This window comes from Barbus barbus (assembly GCF_936440315.1).
Source record: "Barbus barbus genome assembly, chromosome: 33".
Lineage (NCBI taxonomy): Eukaryota > Metazoa > Chordata > Actinopteri > Cypriniformes > Cyprinidae > Barbus > Barbus barbus.
The window spans coordinates 11,134,993-11,150,801 of NC_136761.1; the positions used below are offsets into that span (position 1 = coordinate 11,134,993).

A 15,809-nucleotide genomic window follows, 5' to 3' on the forward strand; every position below is an offset into this window, starting at 1 on the left:
GAAAGGTATCCTGTTATGGAAATAAGCATATTTATTTTGCATTTAAATGCAATTTTGAGAAAAAAGGTCTGAATTTTAAAGTTTGATTAAAAATGAGTCAAGGAAGAGAGTTAATCATCGCATTGCTGTAATAAATTCAAGCACACTGCATTGTGGCACAGGTTCTCAAACTTGAACTGACGTCATATGTTCTGTACACTTTTACGAGTGGATGTTGACAGACTGTCATGATCACAACTCCTCCCCTCACAAGTCACAGATCAAGAGAGCAGCCTGCAACGCTCGTGTCTGTGGAGAATGGACCAACTCTGATGAAATCCATGGCAACTGACCAAAACAATGTTATAGTTACAGGAAAGTCTTTGAATAATTATGGAAATCGGAATTATACATTCCGAAAACATTTGCTGATATGCTGTGTAAGTATTTATGGTCGCTCTTCCCTGATAACAATAAATAATTTCACACCCATAAAAAATCCACACCCCTCTTCCAATGTCTCTGCTTCCCTTAGTTTGAGAAGCTCGGCATTGTCGGATGCAGTATTGAACACAGTGTGCTCTGATGAATACTGCACATTGTGGCAGAGGTCTGTGATTTCTATAATAGAACGATGGATGGATGGATGGATAGTTGACACTAACTGAATCTTCTGATTTTATTGCACGTCCACCTCCCAGACACCAGTGGTACTGGGCATAGTGCCTGAGTGTGTATGTGTGTGTGTGTGTATTAGTTTCAAAGCCGTAGTGTTTCTTTCCTCCTGTGTACTAATTAGTGACGTCAAAGTGAGCCAACAAAATGTTCTAGTGCCATAAAGTTACTCTAGTTTTAACTTCAATCCACAGTAAATCTGGCTCCTCACAGCGCAGAGAGTTACACAAATGCACCTGACAGGATTCTGCTTCAGTTATTATTACAACATGTCATGCATTCATGTCGAAAAAATAAATACACTTTCAGAAAAAGGTATCACTGTGGTGGTATCCTTTCAAAAGGTACACTTTTGTACCTTATTTAACCCTAAAGGGTGCATATCAGTACTTTAACAGTACATGTTAGCCTTTTTGTGATAGCTTTTGTACCATTTTTTTTTTTTGTCAACAAAATATTTGGTTTGTATTGTACAGGGGGGTCCAAACTCAGTCCTGGAGGGCCGGTGTCCGGAGTTTAGCTCCAACCCTAATCAAACACACCTGAAGGAGCTAATCAAGGTCTTACTAGGCATGCTAGAAGCTTCCATGCAGGCGTGTTGAGGCAAGTTGGAGCTAAAGTCTGCAGGACACCGGCCCTCCAGGACCGAGTTTGGACAGCCCTGGTATAGTATCTTACAAATAATTTATTAATTTGCATGACGCATACTCGTCAAGCATTAGTCACTGGCCTTGTATTAGAAGACAATAAGCTTTGTTGCATACAAAATCTTAATATTATTAATATGCCGCAGTATAAATAAAAATAACTTCAAAAAAACATCACTTAAGAGACTTCCACCATCTTTAACGTCACAACTAAACAACCCAGGTATCATAGTTTCTCAATGGTAAATAGGTTTGGATGGTTTAAGTTTGCTTGGTTATGTGCATAATATGCACATAACCCAAAATTATGATAATTATGATAATTACTGTTCCTTGGAAGTTTGTACTTGTGAGTTTGTTAGTCAAAATTATAACATCAGAATACTCCAAATGAAGAAGAAAGAACTTCTTCAGCAGATTTATTTTTGCTCCGATTCTCAGGAGGGGGAAATCAAGCTAAAAATCCTGTAGTTTGAGCCTGGCTTTATGTGACGTATCTAGTGTCAGGTATAAAGCAGACACAACTTTGGTGAGACCGCATGGAGTGACAGCCCACCACCTGAGCCCTGCCATTTCATTACGAGCTAATTAACTAATTAACATGCACACACAAACACACAGCACAGCAAAGAGAGAGAGAGAACAGAGGGGCATAAAGAGAGAACGAAAGATGTTTCAGAGCACAAATAGCCTGTCTCTAAAGGTCACAGATCACTCCAGCAGGAAATGGAGGAAAGCAGAACGATATAACATTCAACCTTACATCTGTCTCAAGCATATGTCCTCTTCTCTGCAGTGACAGCGTGTGCTATCGAGCTGCTAGCCTATAACTGTTTCCTGTGAGACAGACAAAGTGGTCCATCCCCCTTTGTATCTCAGTCAATTCTGAGGATGAGGTTTGTAATATTGGAGATATTTGTTAGCTAGAGAGAAATTTAGTTTGAATCTATTCATTCTAAGCATTGGGGAATACACAATAAATGTAAATGAAAATTACCCCATGATTTACTCACCCTCAAGCCATCCTAGGTGTATATGACTTTCTTCTTTCAGACCATTATATAATATATACTATATCGGAGTCCTGGCTCTTCCAGGTTTCATAACGGCAGTGAATGGTGGTCGAGATTTCGAAGCCTAATAAAATGCATCCATCCATCATAAAAAGAGCTCCACATGGCTCTGGTGGGTTACTAAAGGCCTTCTGAAGTGAAGTGATGCATTTGCATAAGAAAAATATCCGTATTTAAAACTTTATAAACCATAATCTCTAGCTTCCGTTAAATGTCATATGCGCGTTCATGAGAAAGTGGTGGATGATGTAGGTTGTAGGTGTTGCGTATAAAGCTCCAGTGAGAAGTGAATGCGCAAGCGTAGAGGAGAGAGCAAAACAAAACACTGGTCAAGAATTAGAAGTACAAAACGAGGATTTGTAAAGAAAAATATTGGAGGATTTCGATATAAGACAAGTGGAGACTGATTTTCCTTTGCTGTAAACAAAACTTGGTTATTGTGAGACTAGCATATTCTCACCGGAGATCTGCTGGAACGCCAGTCTCTCGTGAAAGCTAGAGATTATGGTTTATAAAGTTTTAAATATGGATATTTTCTTACACAAGTGTATCACTTCACTTCAGAAGTCCTTTATTAACCCCACAGAGCCATATGGAGCAATTTTTATGATGGATAGATGCACTTTATTGGGCTTCAAAATTTCGACCACCATTCACTGCCATTATAAAGCTTGGAAGAACCAGGACATTTTTTAATATAACTCTGATTGTTTTCATCTGAAAGAAGAAAGTCATATACACCTAGGACAGCTCGAGGGTGATCTGGGTAAATATTGGACAGAACACATGCTGGTTTATTTTGATCCAGCTGGTTGGGTTAATGTTTTGCCCAACATGCTGTGTTGTTTTATTTAAGTCAACTATTGTTTAAAAATTATTATATTACTGCCTTAAAATGGGCTGGAAATTTAAAATCACACATAGAATTACTAGAAGCAACAGCAATAATCAAGGGGAAGTCGTGGCCTAATGGTTAGAGTCGGACTTGTAATCCGAAGGTTTACAAGTCCGCTCCCCGGGCGCTGCAGCATAAAATGGCTGCCCACTGCTCCGGGTGTGTGTTCACGGTGTGTGTGTGTTCACTGCTGTGTGTGTGCACGTTGGATGGGTTAAATGCAGAGCACGAATTCCGAGTATGGGTCACCATACTTGGCTGAATGTCACTTCACTTCAAAAGATGAACATTTATTATCAAGAACACATGGACAAAATACGAGACAAATTTAATTTATTTGGGTGAATACAGCATAGTTTACAATATTACATACATTTAAACTCTTTTTACAAGCATTTTAGAAGTAAAAAATTTAACATTTAAAAGTAGCATTTTAATTTAAGTGCATGCAACCATTCTCTGTAATCACTTTTTACCAAAATAGTGCTAATTCGCTTGCCGGTGTGTCGCTGAAATCTGAGCCGGTGAAGGGCTGCTGTTTGCGGGGGAACTGCGACCTTCAGACCGTGGCCTTGCGTTTCACTCATAGCTGAAAGATGCCGTGACTGACTCCAAAACCTGCTCATAAACAAACAGTACTGAGATTAGAGAACATATTTTAATGTCAAATTAAATTAAACTCAATATTATAATGAATAAAATCCATTTATGTTAATCAAGGCAAAAGGTGTTTCCATTGAGCGAAATGACCGCTGCTGATGCAGCTGACTGGCTCATCCTTATGTTGCATTGCATATAATAATATAATTTACAGTACAGTAAAGACTTGAAAGAAATGAAATAAAACGTATACAAACCTTTATTTCACTGAAGAAGTGCACCAAATCAGCATTGGCGGCACTGAGAACCGCTCTCTCTTGTAGGACGCAAAAAGCCTGCACTCTGACTGTAACTCAGCAGCTGGGTTGTTTCATCGGAGAAGCTCAACCCAGCAGTTGGGTAGAAAAAAATAACCCAGCATTAAAAATTACCCAGCAGCTTAGGTACAGAAAACCTACCTAGCACCTGGGTAAAAATATTCAAAATAACCCAATAATATGACCCAACAAGCTGAACCCAGCATTTGGGTAAAAAAAAAAGAACCCATCATTTAGAGTGTAATAATGATCATTCAGATTTAGCAATCACAAACAGCAACTGATCCTGACTAAAAACATTAGACTGAATGTGAGAAATAGATAGCTTGTGTGCCACTCAGAATTGAATTAAAAATGTTCTTAACTTCCAATTCTGAATTTCAATTGAATTTTAATTGAGGTATAGTGAATGGGAGATAAAAGTGCAATGTGAAGTGTTGAATCGATAAAGACTTAGAATTATGTGAAATTCAAATTACAATAAAAAAAGTAAAAAAAGCTACAAGTTTTGAAGATAGATAGATAGATTGATAGACAGATATAGATAGATAGATCTAGTAAACCACATTTATGAGTTTTGATGCCAAGCATAAACAGGCATGCAGACAAGACATGAAAAAGTGAAAAAATCTACATACACCTTTGTTTTCTAATCAATTTCTTGGACAGTTCAATGTTTTCTGCAGTGTGTGGCTGTGTGTGTGTGTGTGGATTCCTGGATCATAACAGCATATGTCTTCCTCCACAGGGGGGAGATGGTGAGTTTATCCAATCATGACTGAAAGACAATAATGTTGATCAGGTGCTGCACTAGCAGTGCATCTGTTCTCCGCTTTAAATAGATCCAGAGAGAGGCTTTTAAAGACTGCACATATTTCCCTCCGTCCCGTAGTCCATCCTGGTGTGGCAGGATATTAGCTCCATTAGCCTTGGCTCTGAGCCGACGGATGGATGCGGACAGGCAGGAGAACATGATTCACGACCCAGTGAGGGGGGTCGCGGGGAAGGCCGTAAGTCACATGGGGCCTGTACGGGGCATCCGATCCACTCTACTCAACCAGGTGCCGATCAATGACATCGAACCACTTACAGGCACTCCCTATTCAGATGCCATTCACAGACATGTCCATCGCAAGAGTGATCAGACGCGCGCAGAAACGTACATGCACACGCTGCAAAATGCATGTGGGGGAGGAGGTGGAGGGGAAACAGGACGGATGGAGAGACAGGCTAATGAAAAGAGGAGTGAATAGAAGCAGGATAGAGGAAAGAGAGACTTGAAGGAGACAGATTATTAAGAAGGAGAGCCACTGACGGGAAAGAGAGAGAAAAAGCGGGGTTAAAAAAGACGGTATGTTTGTACTACAAAGTCTTTCTAAAAGAAAATGCAGTGTGTGTACTGTACATTTGCATATGCATAAACTACACATTTGCATTTACATTAAATTAACTGTTGTTTTTTAATGCAATGTCCAAAATGAGGAAATTATCATAAAGCGGACAAAAATATTAGAATATACATAAATGTGCATGTGTATACAGTTAGGTCCATATATATTTGGACACTGAGGCAATTTTAATAATTTTGGTTCTGTATGCCACCAGAATAGAATTAAAATGAAACAATCAAGAATAAAATTGAAGTGCAGACTTTAAGCTTTAACTCAAGGGGTTGAACAAAAACTATAACATAAAATGGAATCATCCATTTTATTCACACCCCCCCCCCCCACCCCCTTTTTCAGTGGCTCAAAAGTAATTGGACAAATAAATATAATCATAAATAAAAAGTTAATTTTTAATATTTTATTGAGAATCCTTTGCAGGCAATGACTTCCTTAAGTCTGGAAGTCACGGACATCACCAGAGACTGGATTTCTTCTTTTGTGATGCTTTGCCAAGCCTTTACTGCAGCTGACTTCAGTTGTTGTTTGTTTGTGGGTCTTTCTGCCTTTAGTTTTGTCTTCAGCAAGTGAAATGCATGCTCAGTTGGGTTGAGATCAGGATATTGACTTGGCCATTGCAGAATATTTACCTTTAAAAACTCCTGGGTTGCTTCTGCTGTATGTTTTAGGTCATCGTCCATTTGTACCATGAAGCACCGCCCAATCATCTTTGCTGCATTCAACTGAATCTGGGCAGACAGTATATCCCTATACACTTCAGAATTCATCCAGCTGCTTCTATCACATCATCACTAAACACCAGTAACCCAGTGCTACTGGAAGCCATGCATGCTAATGCCATCACACTGCTCCACCATGTTTCACAGATGATGTTTTATGCTTTGGATCATGAGCTGTTCCAAGCCTTCTCCATATTTTTTTTCTTCCTGTCATTCTGGTACAGGTTGATCTTAATTTCAGCCATCCAAAGAATGCTTTTGCAGAAGTGGTCTGGCTTTTTTAGATGTTTTTGGCAAAGTTTAATCTGTCCTTGTTTGTGCCTTGTGGTGAACCCTCTGTATTTGCTCTGGTGATTGTAAAGTCGTGACTTTGACAGTGAGACGTCAGCCTCCTGAGAATGATCTTCTCTTAGCTGGATGTTGTGAAAGCGTTTTTCTTTACCATGGAGAGGATCCTCCGATCATCCTGTTGTCCTCCGTGAACATCCAGGCCTTTTTATGTTGCTGAGGTCACTAGTGCTTTCTTTTTTTCTCAGAATGTACCAAACTGTTGATTTGGCCACTCCTAATGTTCCTGCTATCGCTCTAATTGATTTGTTTTGTTTTTGAAGCCTAACAATTGTCTGTTTCACTTGTATGGAACGCTCCTTTGACCGCATGATGTGGGTTCACAGCAACAGCTTCCAAATGCAAACGGCACACTTAGAATCAACTCCAGACCTTCTACTTTCTTAATTGATATCGAAAATAATGAAGGAATAGCCCACATCTGTACATGAAATGGCTTTTGAGTCAACTTTCCAATTACTTATGGTCCCTTGAAAAAGGCAGAGTGCCGTAGCACAGCGTGCCAATATACAGCCTCATCTCACGTCTACAAGTGTGATATTGCTTTTATACAACAGTTCAATGGCATGAGTGTGTAAATACATTTAAAAAAAACAATGGATTGTCTTTAAAAGACTTCTTTTGTGAAGAACTACTTCCTTCCGCCACAGATTCAAATTTAGAACACTTTAGAACTAGTAAGGAAGGAGCGTTGAGTTGCTTCATTAAAAGCTTATCGTGTTATCAAAAGTGGTGAGTATAACGAGAGAGAAACTGACTCAGCGATCGCGATTACCTCCATCAGATCCAGCATTAATTTTTCAGATCAATCTCATAATTACAATAAAACATTAGTTTGAATGTTCCATACACTCGTACTATCCTTTCATCTGTTAAAGGTGATTCATGATGACAGCGCTGCTCAGTGCATTTGTTGGCTGTGTGCAAGCTGGTTTTGAAAGTAAAAATAACTTCCTTGTTCAAAGTCTTTAAAGTCACTTTAAAGTCTTTACTGCCGAATAATGGTGGAACAATGTAACAAATCACGAACACACACACACAGTTTGCCAATACTAAAATACTACTATTTGTATAAAATAATATTTATTGAATAATAATATTCAATAAACAACAGCCATCATATAAGTCAAGGCAATTCAATCAAACGTACAAAGGCGCTGTATATACAACATTAAAGTTACATAAACATGATGAGATTTTGCCAAAACTATTTCTCTGGAACACATAATAGATTAATGAGACCAATGACTGCTCGTTAGATTTACCCAAATATATATCATGTTTAACCACTACAGACACATCAGAGGTAAATTCCAGCAGATTTGGCCAAGGTGAGGCGCTCTCGGGTGGCTTCACGAGTGCTGTGAATGGCTGCTGACGATCTGGAGCTCACATATCCAAAAAAGTGGAAGCAAATTTTCAAATAGACGTTATATTTATTAACAAACTGCATATCTGAAGATTAAACAAGTACATTCTCGCCAAAAAATCTCTTAAAACTACAATCCGTGACACAAAAACAGTATTATTCTTAAATTTTAGTGGATTAGGGCATCCGCCATTTTCAACTAAATACTTAAAAAAAAATTTATCATTTAAATCAACATATACATATATACATAAAATGACAGGGACATTTTTAACAAAATGAAAAAACACTAGCAAAACTATACTTACTAGATGGAAATCTCTAGGGCTTTTGTGAAAACTATAGACTTCTGCATTTCTGCATTTCCACTCTATTCGTTTTTACCGCACAGACAGCCAACATTTATTACAAGCGGTGAATTACCCCTTTAAACATGTGCACCAGGGTCATGTGACAATGTAGCATACAGCTTGCACCATTTAACATACGTTGTGTATAGCATGCTATTTCACAACTATTTGTGAGCAGCAGACAGTAAACAGTACATACTGTGCAGCTGGAGTAAGCAGCACACTAGTACTCCACTGTGAACACAGGCAGAGGTTGACAGACACTGGGCAGGGGTGGAGGCAGAGCAGCATGCACAGGAGTGTGTTTTATGTCTGCGTTTGCATCAGACTCATTAAGCTGAAGGCAGCACTGCTGAGCTCTGGACGGAGGACTCATTCCTCATTTATCTCAACAGTAACACTGGATCCAGAATCATCAATTTAACATGACCTGTGTCCATATGCCTTTGTGAGATGCGCTCATTCATACAAATGTGTAGCAGCATAATACAAAATCTGCAATGCATTTTTATTTCCATTATATGTATTTCTGATTTAAAATAATTATTGCAGAATAACGGAGACTGAGATTTGATTGGATAATGACTGTTAGTCTCTCATAATGTTAGTTCATATAACTATCTGACTGTCTCTAACTCTATTTCAGAGACAGAAAAAGTTATTGTATTGTGAAAAGATTATGATTAAGATTATGAAAACAAAAAATTTTTTCTCTTTAAAATAATGTGCACTGATGAATCATGCAAAATAAGGCCATTTGTTAAAAGAATAGTTCACCCTAAAATTATTTACTTGCCCTCATGTCACTCCAAACCTGTATGATTTTTGTGGAAGAAAAAATTTGAATGTTATTGTTTTCCCCTTACAAATAATGTATCTAAAAATCTTACTGACCCCAAACTTTTGAACTGTAGTGTAGTGCTTTTTTTTTTTTTTTTTGAGAGCGAGAGAGAGAGAGAGAGAGCGAGCTATGGAGAGGACAAAATGATCAGTGAAAAACAACACAAATTTGTGCAAAAAATTATTAAAAGACTTGAAATATACCATATGACCCATATGGACCATATATAGCACATTCTGCCTCACATCTCCAAATGTGTTTCTCAGAAGAATGTAAGGCTTTGAAAGTGAGTAAATAATGACAGAACTTTTAATTTTTGGGTGTACTGTTCTTTTAAGAGCACAAACAGGGTCAACTGTGGTTGCGGCTGTGTATGTGTGTATTTTGCGTTAAGTATACTTGGCGCTTGTATCTGACAGGCTCTTGGCATTGCAGCTGAAGAATTCAGCGGCCAGAGTCCAGCTGGGTCTCCCGTCACACACAAACATATACACAAAAATGTAAACACACTCCTCCTAAATGACCCGTCTTCAAGGACGTTCTGCTTTAGCTAGCGCAGTTGTTGTCCTGTTTTAAGACTCACACAGGCACACACCTTTACTCTATGCTCTCAAATACTGCAGTGCTTTACCCTGGTGACCCCCCATATGGCCACTAGAGCATCTCTCTCTCTCTTTCTCTTTGTCTCTCTGATGTCTGTGCTGTTATAAATAGCTGATATCTGTGCACTTATGGACTGAAATGCTTGCTGTTCCTGGATTGCAGAATCTGCCAAAATGACACAGTTTATCTTCATTAAGCACAGAGAGTTATCTGCAGATTTCCACCGAACACACACACACACACACACACAAAACATTACCTCATTGACTCACAAAGCTTGCCTACAGCACATGTAAACACACCCTTTCTCTTTATCTATCACACACACACACACACATCCTGAAAGGACCGTTTTACCTTTCAAATTGACCTGACCATTTGCAAACACCCGCCCCCTTTTATTATTGTTGCTATGCTTGACAAGCCATGCCACTCTCACACTACACATCATGTTCTCATGCAGTGAGACATACATCACGCAGCAAAGCGGACAGTGCACCCTAGGAAACAAAGTCTCAGTTTTCAAATTGAGTCATTTTTTTAAGAAATTCAAACAATAAACTGTTTTGTGGCTCTTCGATGTCCCCTTCAAGCAGCACATGAACCGATCATCTCTTCCTCTTTACTAGTTATAGCATGAAATAAACATGAATGAACATCAGAAGGTATCTCTTTTCAGCCACAGAAAGATGTCAGTACACAATTTTTCAGGTTCAAGTCCATCGATGTTAATCTACTTTCCTGTCTGATTTGTCTGTTGGACAAAAATGGCAGATTTGGCATTATTGGTCAGATCGCCTGTCAATCAAACTCCATGTGAAGGGTCCCTCAGAATACGAACAGGTGCAATGGATTTTTTTCCCAGAAAATTTTTTCTTTGAATTCTGAGTTTATATCTTGAAATTCAGATTTTTTTTAAAGAATTGTGAGAAAAAAGTCCACGCTGCGAGATAAAAAGCTGCAAATACTATTTCTTTTTTGTTTATTTGTAGAAATTGGCATCCATAATTTATTCATTCACTTGATCAATACTTTTAAAAATACATTTAAGAGTTAAATAGTCTATGGAGCCAAATAAATCTATGGATTCCCACACTTTTTTGTTAGCTGAACTCCTTTGAACTAAATTAATCAAATATTTAATCTGGTTTTAGCAAGTGTTTTCTATTGATTGTTTTTTTTATTTTAAAAATACTTATTTTCATTTAATATTTTTATGGTTTATTCATTTTTAGCTTTTCATCAACTCACAAACCATAGTTGGAAAACCCTGAGCTTGAAAATCAATTCATGCACTCGCCTGTTCACTCATTTATTCATTAGTTTGTTTCATTCATTATTCAACTCATCTCACTGTAACAATAAAGAGCCTGAACTTTGATCACTCACTCACTCATTCATTCATTCATTCATTCATTCAATCAGTCAGTCAAATATTGTTATTTTACCTTGTTGTATAATCACAAAGAAATTAAATCTTTCATTAATTTGTTCATTCATTATCCTGTCCGCTAAATCTTCATTTACATGCATATTCACTCAGAATTCATTGGATGCACATTTTGGGAAAAAAAAAAATCTAATTGCTCAAAAAAAAAAAAAAAAAAGATTTAAAAAAGGTGTATGCTTGTTTCTAGGGCTGCACAATTTGGCCAACAATGTATTTGTATTTTATATATATATGTGTGTATACACAAACACACACACATACAATCCCGAATTTATTCTATCGATTCCTTTACTCATTCTTTCATTCATTTATTCTTTTATCATATTCATTCTCTCAGTCAATTCGTTCATTCTTTGTGTCCATGAGACTCTGCTGACACATCAGATAATGGAAGGGTTTGGTGGAGAGCTAGAGGACAAAGTTGAGAGAGAGAGAAAGACCCTATATCTCAAACCACTCAACCATTACTGCCCTTAAGATGGGCTGGATGGAGCTCACATTAGTCACACACACACACACACACACACAAACGGCACATCAAACGCCCCGGCTGATGTGATATACTCCAGAGACTGAAGCAGGTGGGGAGATCGGTGAGTAAAACAGCAGATGAGAGAGGTGTGTTCTCCACAATAACTCCCAAACTCACAAAACAGACATGAATGCTGCCTCAAATCCTCACATTCAAATAGGTGTGTGCTGTTACATTTCTACATCCTAATGGCCAATATAACAGGCAAAACAATCCTATAGACTTACTATCCATTGAAGGATGGATCCAAGCCATATTATTAGAGGGATGGACTCTTTTGACTTGGGCTTGAAACCAACTAGCAGTTACCCAAAAAGAAATGTTGTTCTTATTGCATTTACTGCCCCGGTAGTGTGCTTTTAAATGAAAGGATCAGATTTTATCAGAGTAGATTAAACTAATCTGAAACAGTTGTAACATAATGCTTGTAAAAAAGTGTTTGCACAATCAAACTTTTCACTGATCTTTTAGAGGAGTCATAAATGCAATCCAATACTTAGGCTAAATGATAAATTAAATAATAATCATTAGGTTCCATTTTTTTAAAGGAAAAAGTTCTGAATAGAACACCACTCACGTATTTCTTCAGAAACTGGAACAGTCTAGTTTATCTGACCAGAGCTAAAGACAGGTCCTGTGTGCTTTCACAGTACAGACACCTTACAATGCATATCTGCTGTAAATATAAAGTACACACAGCAAAATCTGCCTCACGATGAGCAGGTGCGCTGGTCCTCTGTGACTCTCAGACATTTGCAAAGAGGGAAATAATGGAGCTCTTACTGCTTTGGATGCTGACGTAGCTGGTGGCGTTTTCTCTGCCCAGCGAGTTCTCTGCCACACAGGTGTAGTTCCCAGAATCCTCCAGTCTCACTCTGCTGATGTGAAGCTTTGAGTTTTTCCTGCACAAAAGCAACCGAGACACAAAGAAAGAGAGAAATTGAGAAAAACATCGGGGTATATGAGGGCAGGAATTTGAAGAGGGACAAAAAAGTCAGATGAGAAGGGGAAGAAAAAAAACATTGATAAAGGCTTTGTAGAGAGTAGAGAGTTTGTGTATGTGTGTGTAGTTGCTATTTATCCCAGAAGGACATGATCCTGGATCACCATGTTGTTGGAGCTAGAACAACATTGCTATCAACCAATCAGACTGTAGGATCACATGCTGCGTTCCAACTCGAAAGTCAGAATTTCCAACACTCTATTCAGAAAAGTGCAATGAAATGGCACTTGCACTTTGGAAACTGATGCGGAAATACCAACAATTTTGCCAAGATGAGCTCACATAAACATGTGCCAGCACCGAAAACCATTTAATAATAAGCAAAGTTGCGACATCACTGATTTGATATGATATAAATCTTACAGGCAACCTTTGTTCTTTGTTCTCTTCAAACCTTTGGGAGATTTGTTGAGGTTTGAAGAGACAGGTGTATAAAATATGATAAATTGTTGTCAGTGCTGATTATCAGTGGTATGCACAGACCTCCGTAGGGGCAGGGGCGAAATGGCGTTACGAGGGTACAATCGCGGACCGGGAGGATAGGGTCCCCCTCGTTAGAAATCAAAGACCTGGGCCACGAAGACCCGACCGCACTTTACCGTCGAACCTCAAAGGGGCCCAGCCTCCTCCCTTGTGCACACCACTGCTGATAATCCTACACCTGCCAAATGTTTGCATTAAGATTTTGTGTCAGAGTATTGTACAATAAAATGTCCTTACATTTACATTAAAAAGTATTGGGTGTGATTTTTTTATTTTCTTTTTTTAAAGAATTAATATTTTATTCAGCAAGGATGCATCATCACTGTAAATCATCAATGTCACAGTAAAGACATTTATAATGTTAAAAAGAATTTTATTTTAAATAAATGCCGTTCTTTTGACCTTTCTATTCACCAAAGAATCCTAAAAAAATTTACTATTTTCAACATTGATAATAATAAAAAATGTTTCTTCAGCATATAAGAATGATTTCTGAAGGATCATGTGACACTGAAGACTGGAGTCATGATGCTAAAATTCAGCTTTGGCATCACAGGAATAAATTACATTTTAAAATCTATTCGATAGCACTTTAGAATAGGGGACACTTATTTACTATTAACTACGACTTTTCCCTCAATAAATTCCTAATTTGCAGCTTATTAATAGTTAGTAAGGTAGTTGTTGAGTTTAGGTATTGGGTAGGATTAGGGATGTAGAATAAGGTCATGTAGAATAAGGCATTAATATGTGCTTAATTACTACTAATAAATGGTTAATATTCTAGTAATATGCATGCTAATAAGCAACTAGTTAAGAGACCCTAAAATAAAGTGTTACCGTGTTTTGCTTAAATAAATGCAGCCTCGGTGAGCATAAGACACTTTTTTTCAAAAACATAAAAAAATCTTACAAGCCTCAAACTTCTGAACAGTGTATTTGTATTTATTCATTTAGCAGTATCAAAATCGACTTAAAAATAAGGAACATCACAAGCAATAAAGTCTGAATGGCTGGAATCAGAGATCCAGAGTAGGAGTATCCCACATCTGACTTCGGGCTAGAGTTAGGGTTAGACCTGATTTTTGATAGGAATGTTGTTCCAGGACCAACAAAGGATGTCAGTCCAGGAATATGTCCTACTTGGCTTCATCACATCATGCGTGGGGTCTCTAGAGGTGTCAATGTGATACTCGCATTGTCTCTCTGGCCTTCTCCTCAGGTCAGCATGTGGACAGCTCATTAGAGGAGCAAAGCTCTTGAAGGATCTCGTTCTGGAGCCGAACGCAGAGAAAATGGCAGCTGTCCTTACTTTACCTCCATCATTATTAAACCATCCCTGTCCACGCTGTCAGCTCTTTCGCTCACATCGGCGTAAGTGTGCGTATGGATGTGAGCGCGTGTCTCCGTGATTGTGGATCTGCAGTTTCAGCACACATACATTTGCAAAATTACACAAGGGGCCAGAGAACAGGCAATCCTGTTAGAGTGATCTGCTTTCTGTGGAAACGTGCACCTCAGCACTTTTTTCTCGGAGAACAGAAGAGGACCGTTGCGTTACGGAATGCCCTGAATTCTCCCGTATGTTCCCTTCCCTGCAGTCCCGGCATATTGAGCAGCTACATACGGTCTGATGGTGACATACGGACTGAATATACAGCTACATGTGCATTATTGATTTGTGTTACAAATGCCTAAATGACATTGAGGCAATGTTACTGCAACATGCACAGCTCAGCAGCTTTTTATTAGATCCTTTATCCCATTTTACAAAATGCAGCTTTCCCATATATTAAGACATTTGCATGATTATGCAATTCTCACTGAAGACTGGTTTATCTAGACCCCAAGCGTATATAAACTTAGTCATATGGTTTTTTTTATTCCATTCTCCACCTACAGACGCCACTGAGGGAGAAAGTATTGCGTGTTTTGGCCCACACACTCTCCCCTCAGATGCGCCGGCAACCCACGGTCCCATTGCCAGAGAAAAGCAATGAAGGTGAAGTTACCCACAATTCACTGATGGAGCTTCCTTAAGATAGCTGACCAGAGCCTGGAGATTCAGCATCACTTATTCTGACTGAAGAGGAATAATTCAGCCAAAAATTAAAATTTTAATATCATTTACTCAATATCTTTCAAACCTGTATGACTTTGTTTTTCGACATAAACATAAAATTACAGCCTCCACTTGCACAAAATGACATTAATTCAAGTAAACTTGTACAGTATGTACAGTAAGTTACACTACTGTTAAAAAGCTTGGATTTAAAAAAAAAGAAATTAATACATTCAACAAGGGACATGCTGATGAAAAATTATAGCAAAGACATTTATTATGTTACTCATTATGTTACAGCTTTTAATAAAGTGTGTTCTTTTGAACTTTTTATTTATCAAAGAATCCTGATCAAATGTTAAGCAGCACAACTGTTTTCAACATTGATATCAATAAGAAATATTTCTTAAGCACCAAATCAGCATATTAGAATGATTTCTGAAGGATCATGTGACAC

At 38.2% G+C, this 15,809-nt stretch overlaps 1 protein-coding gene across 1 annotated transcript in view; it reads right to left on the bottom strand.

Moving 5' to 3' along the window:
- Positions 1-15,809, bottom strand: part of LOC306853157 (pro-neuregulin-2, membrane-bound isoform-like) — a 79,140-nt gene that overhangs the window by 25,573 nt on the left and 37,758 nt on the right. The window contains exon 3 of the mRNA XM_079390359.1: positions 12,588-12,706. Coding sequence (XP_079246485.1) covers positions 12,588-12,706 — 119 coding nt within the window. The remainder of the gene's footprint in view (positions 1-12,587; positions 12,707-15,809) is intronic.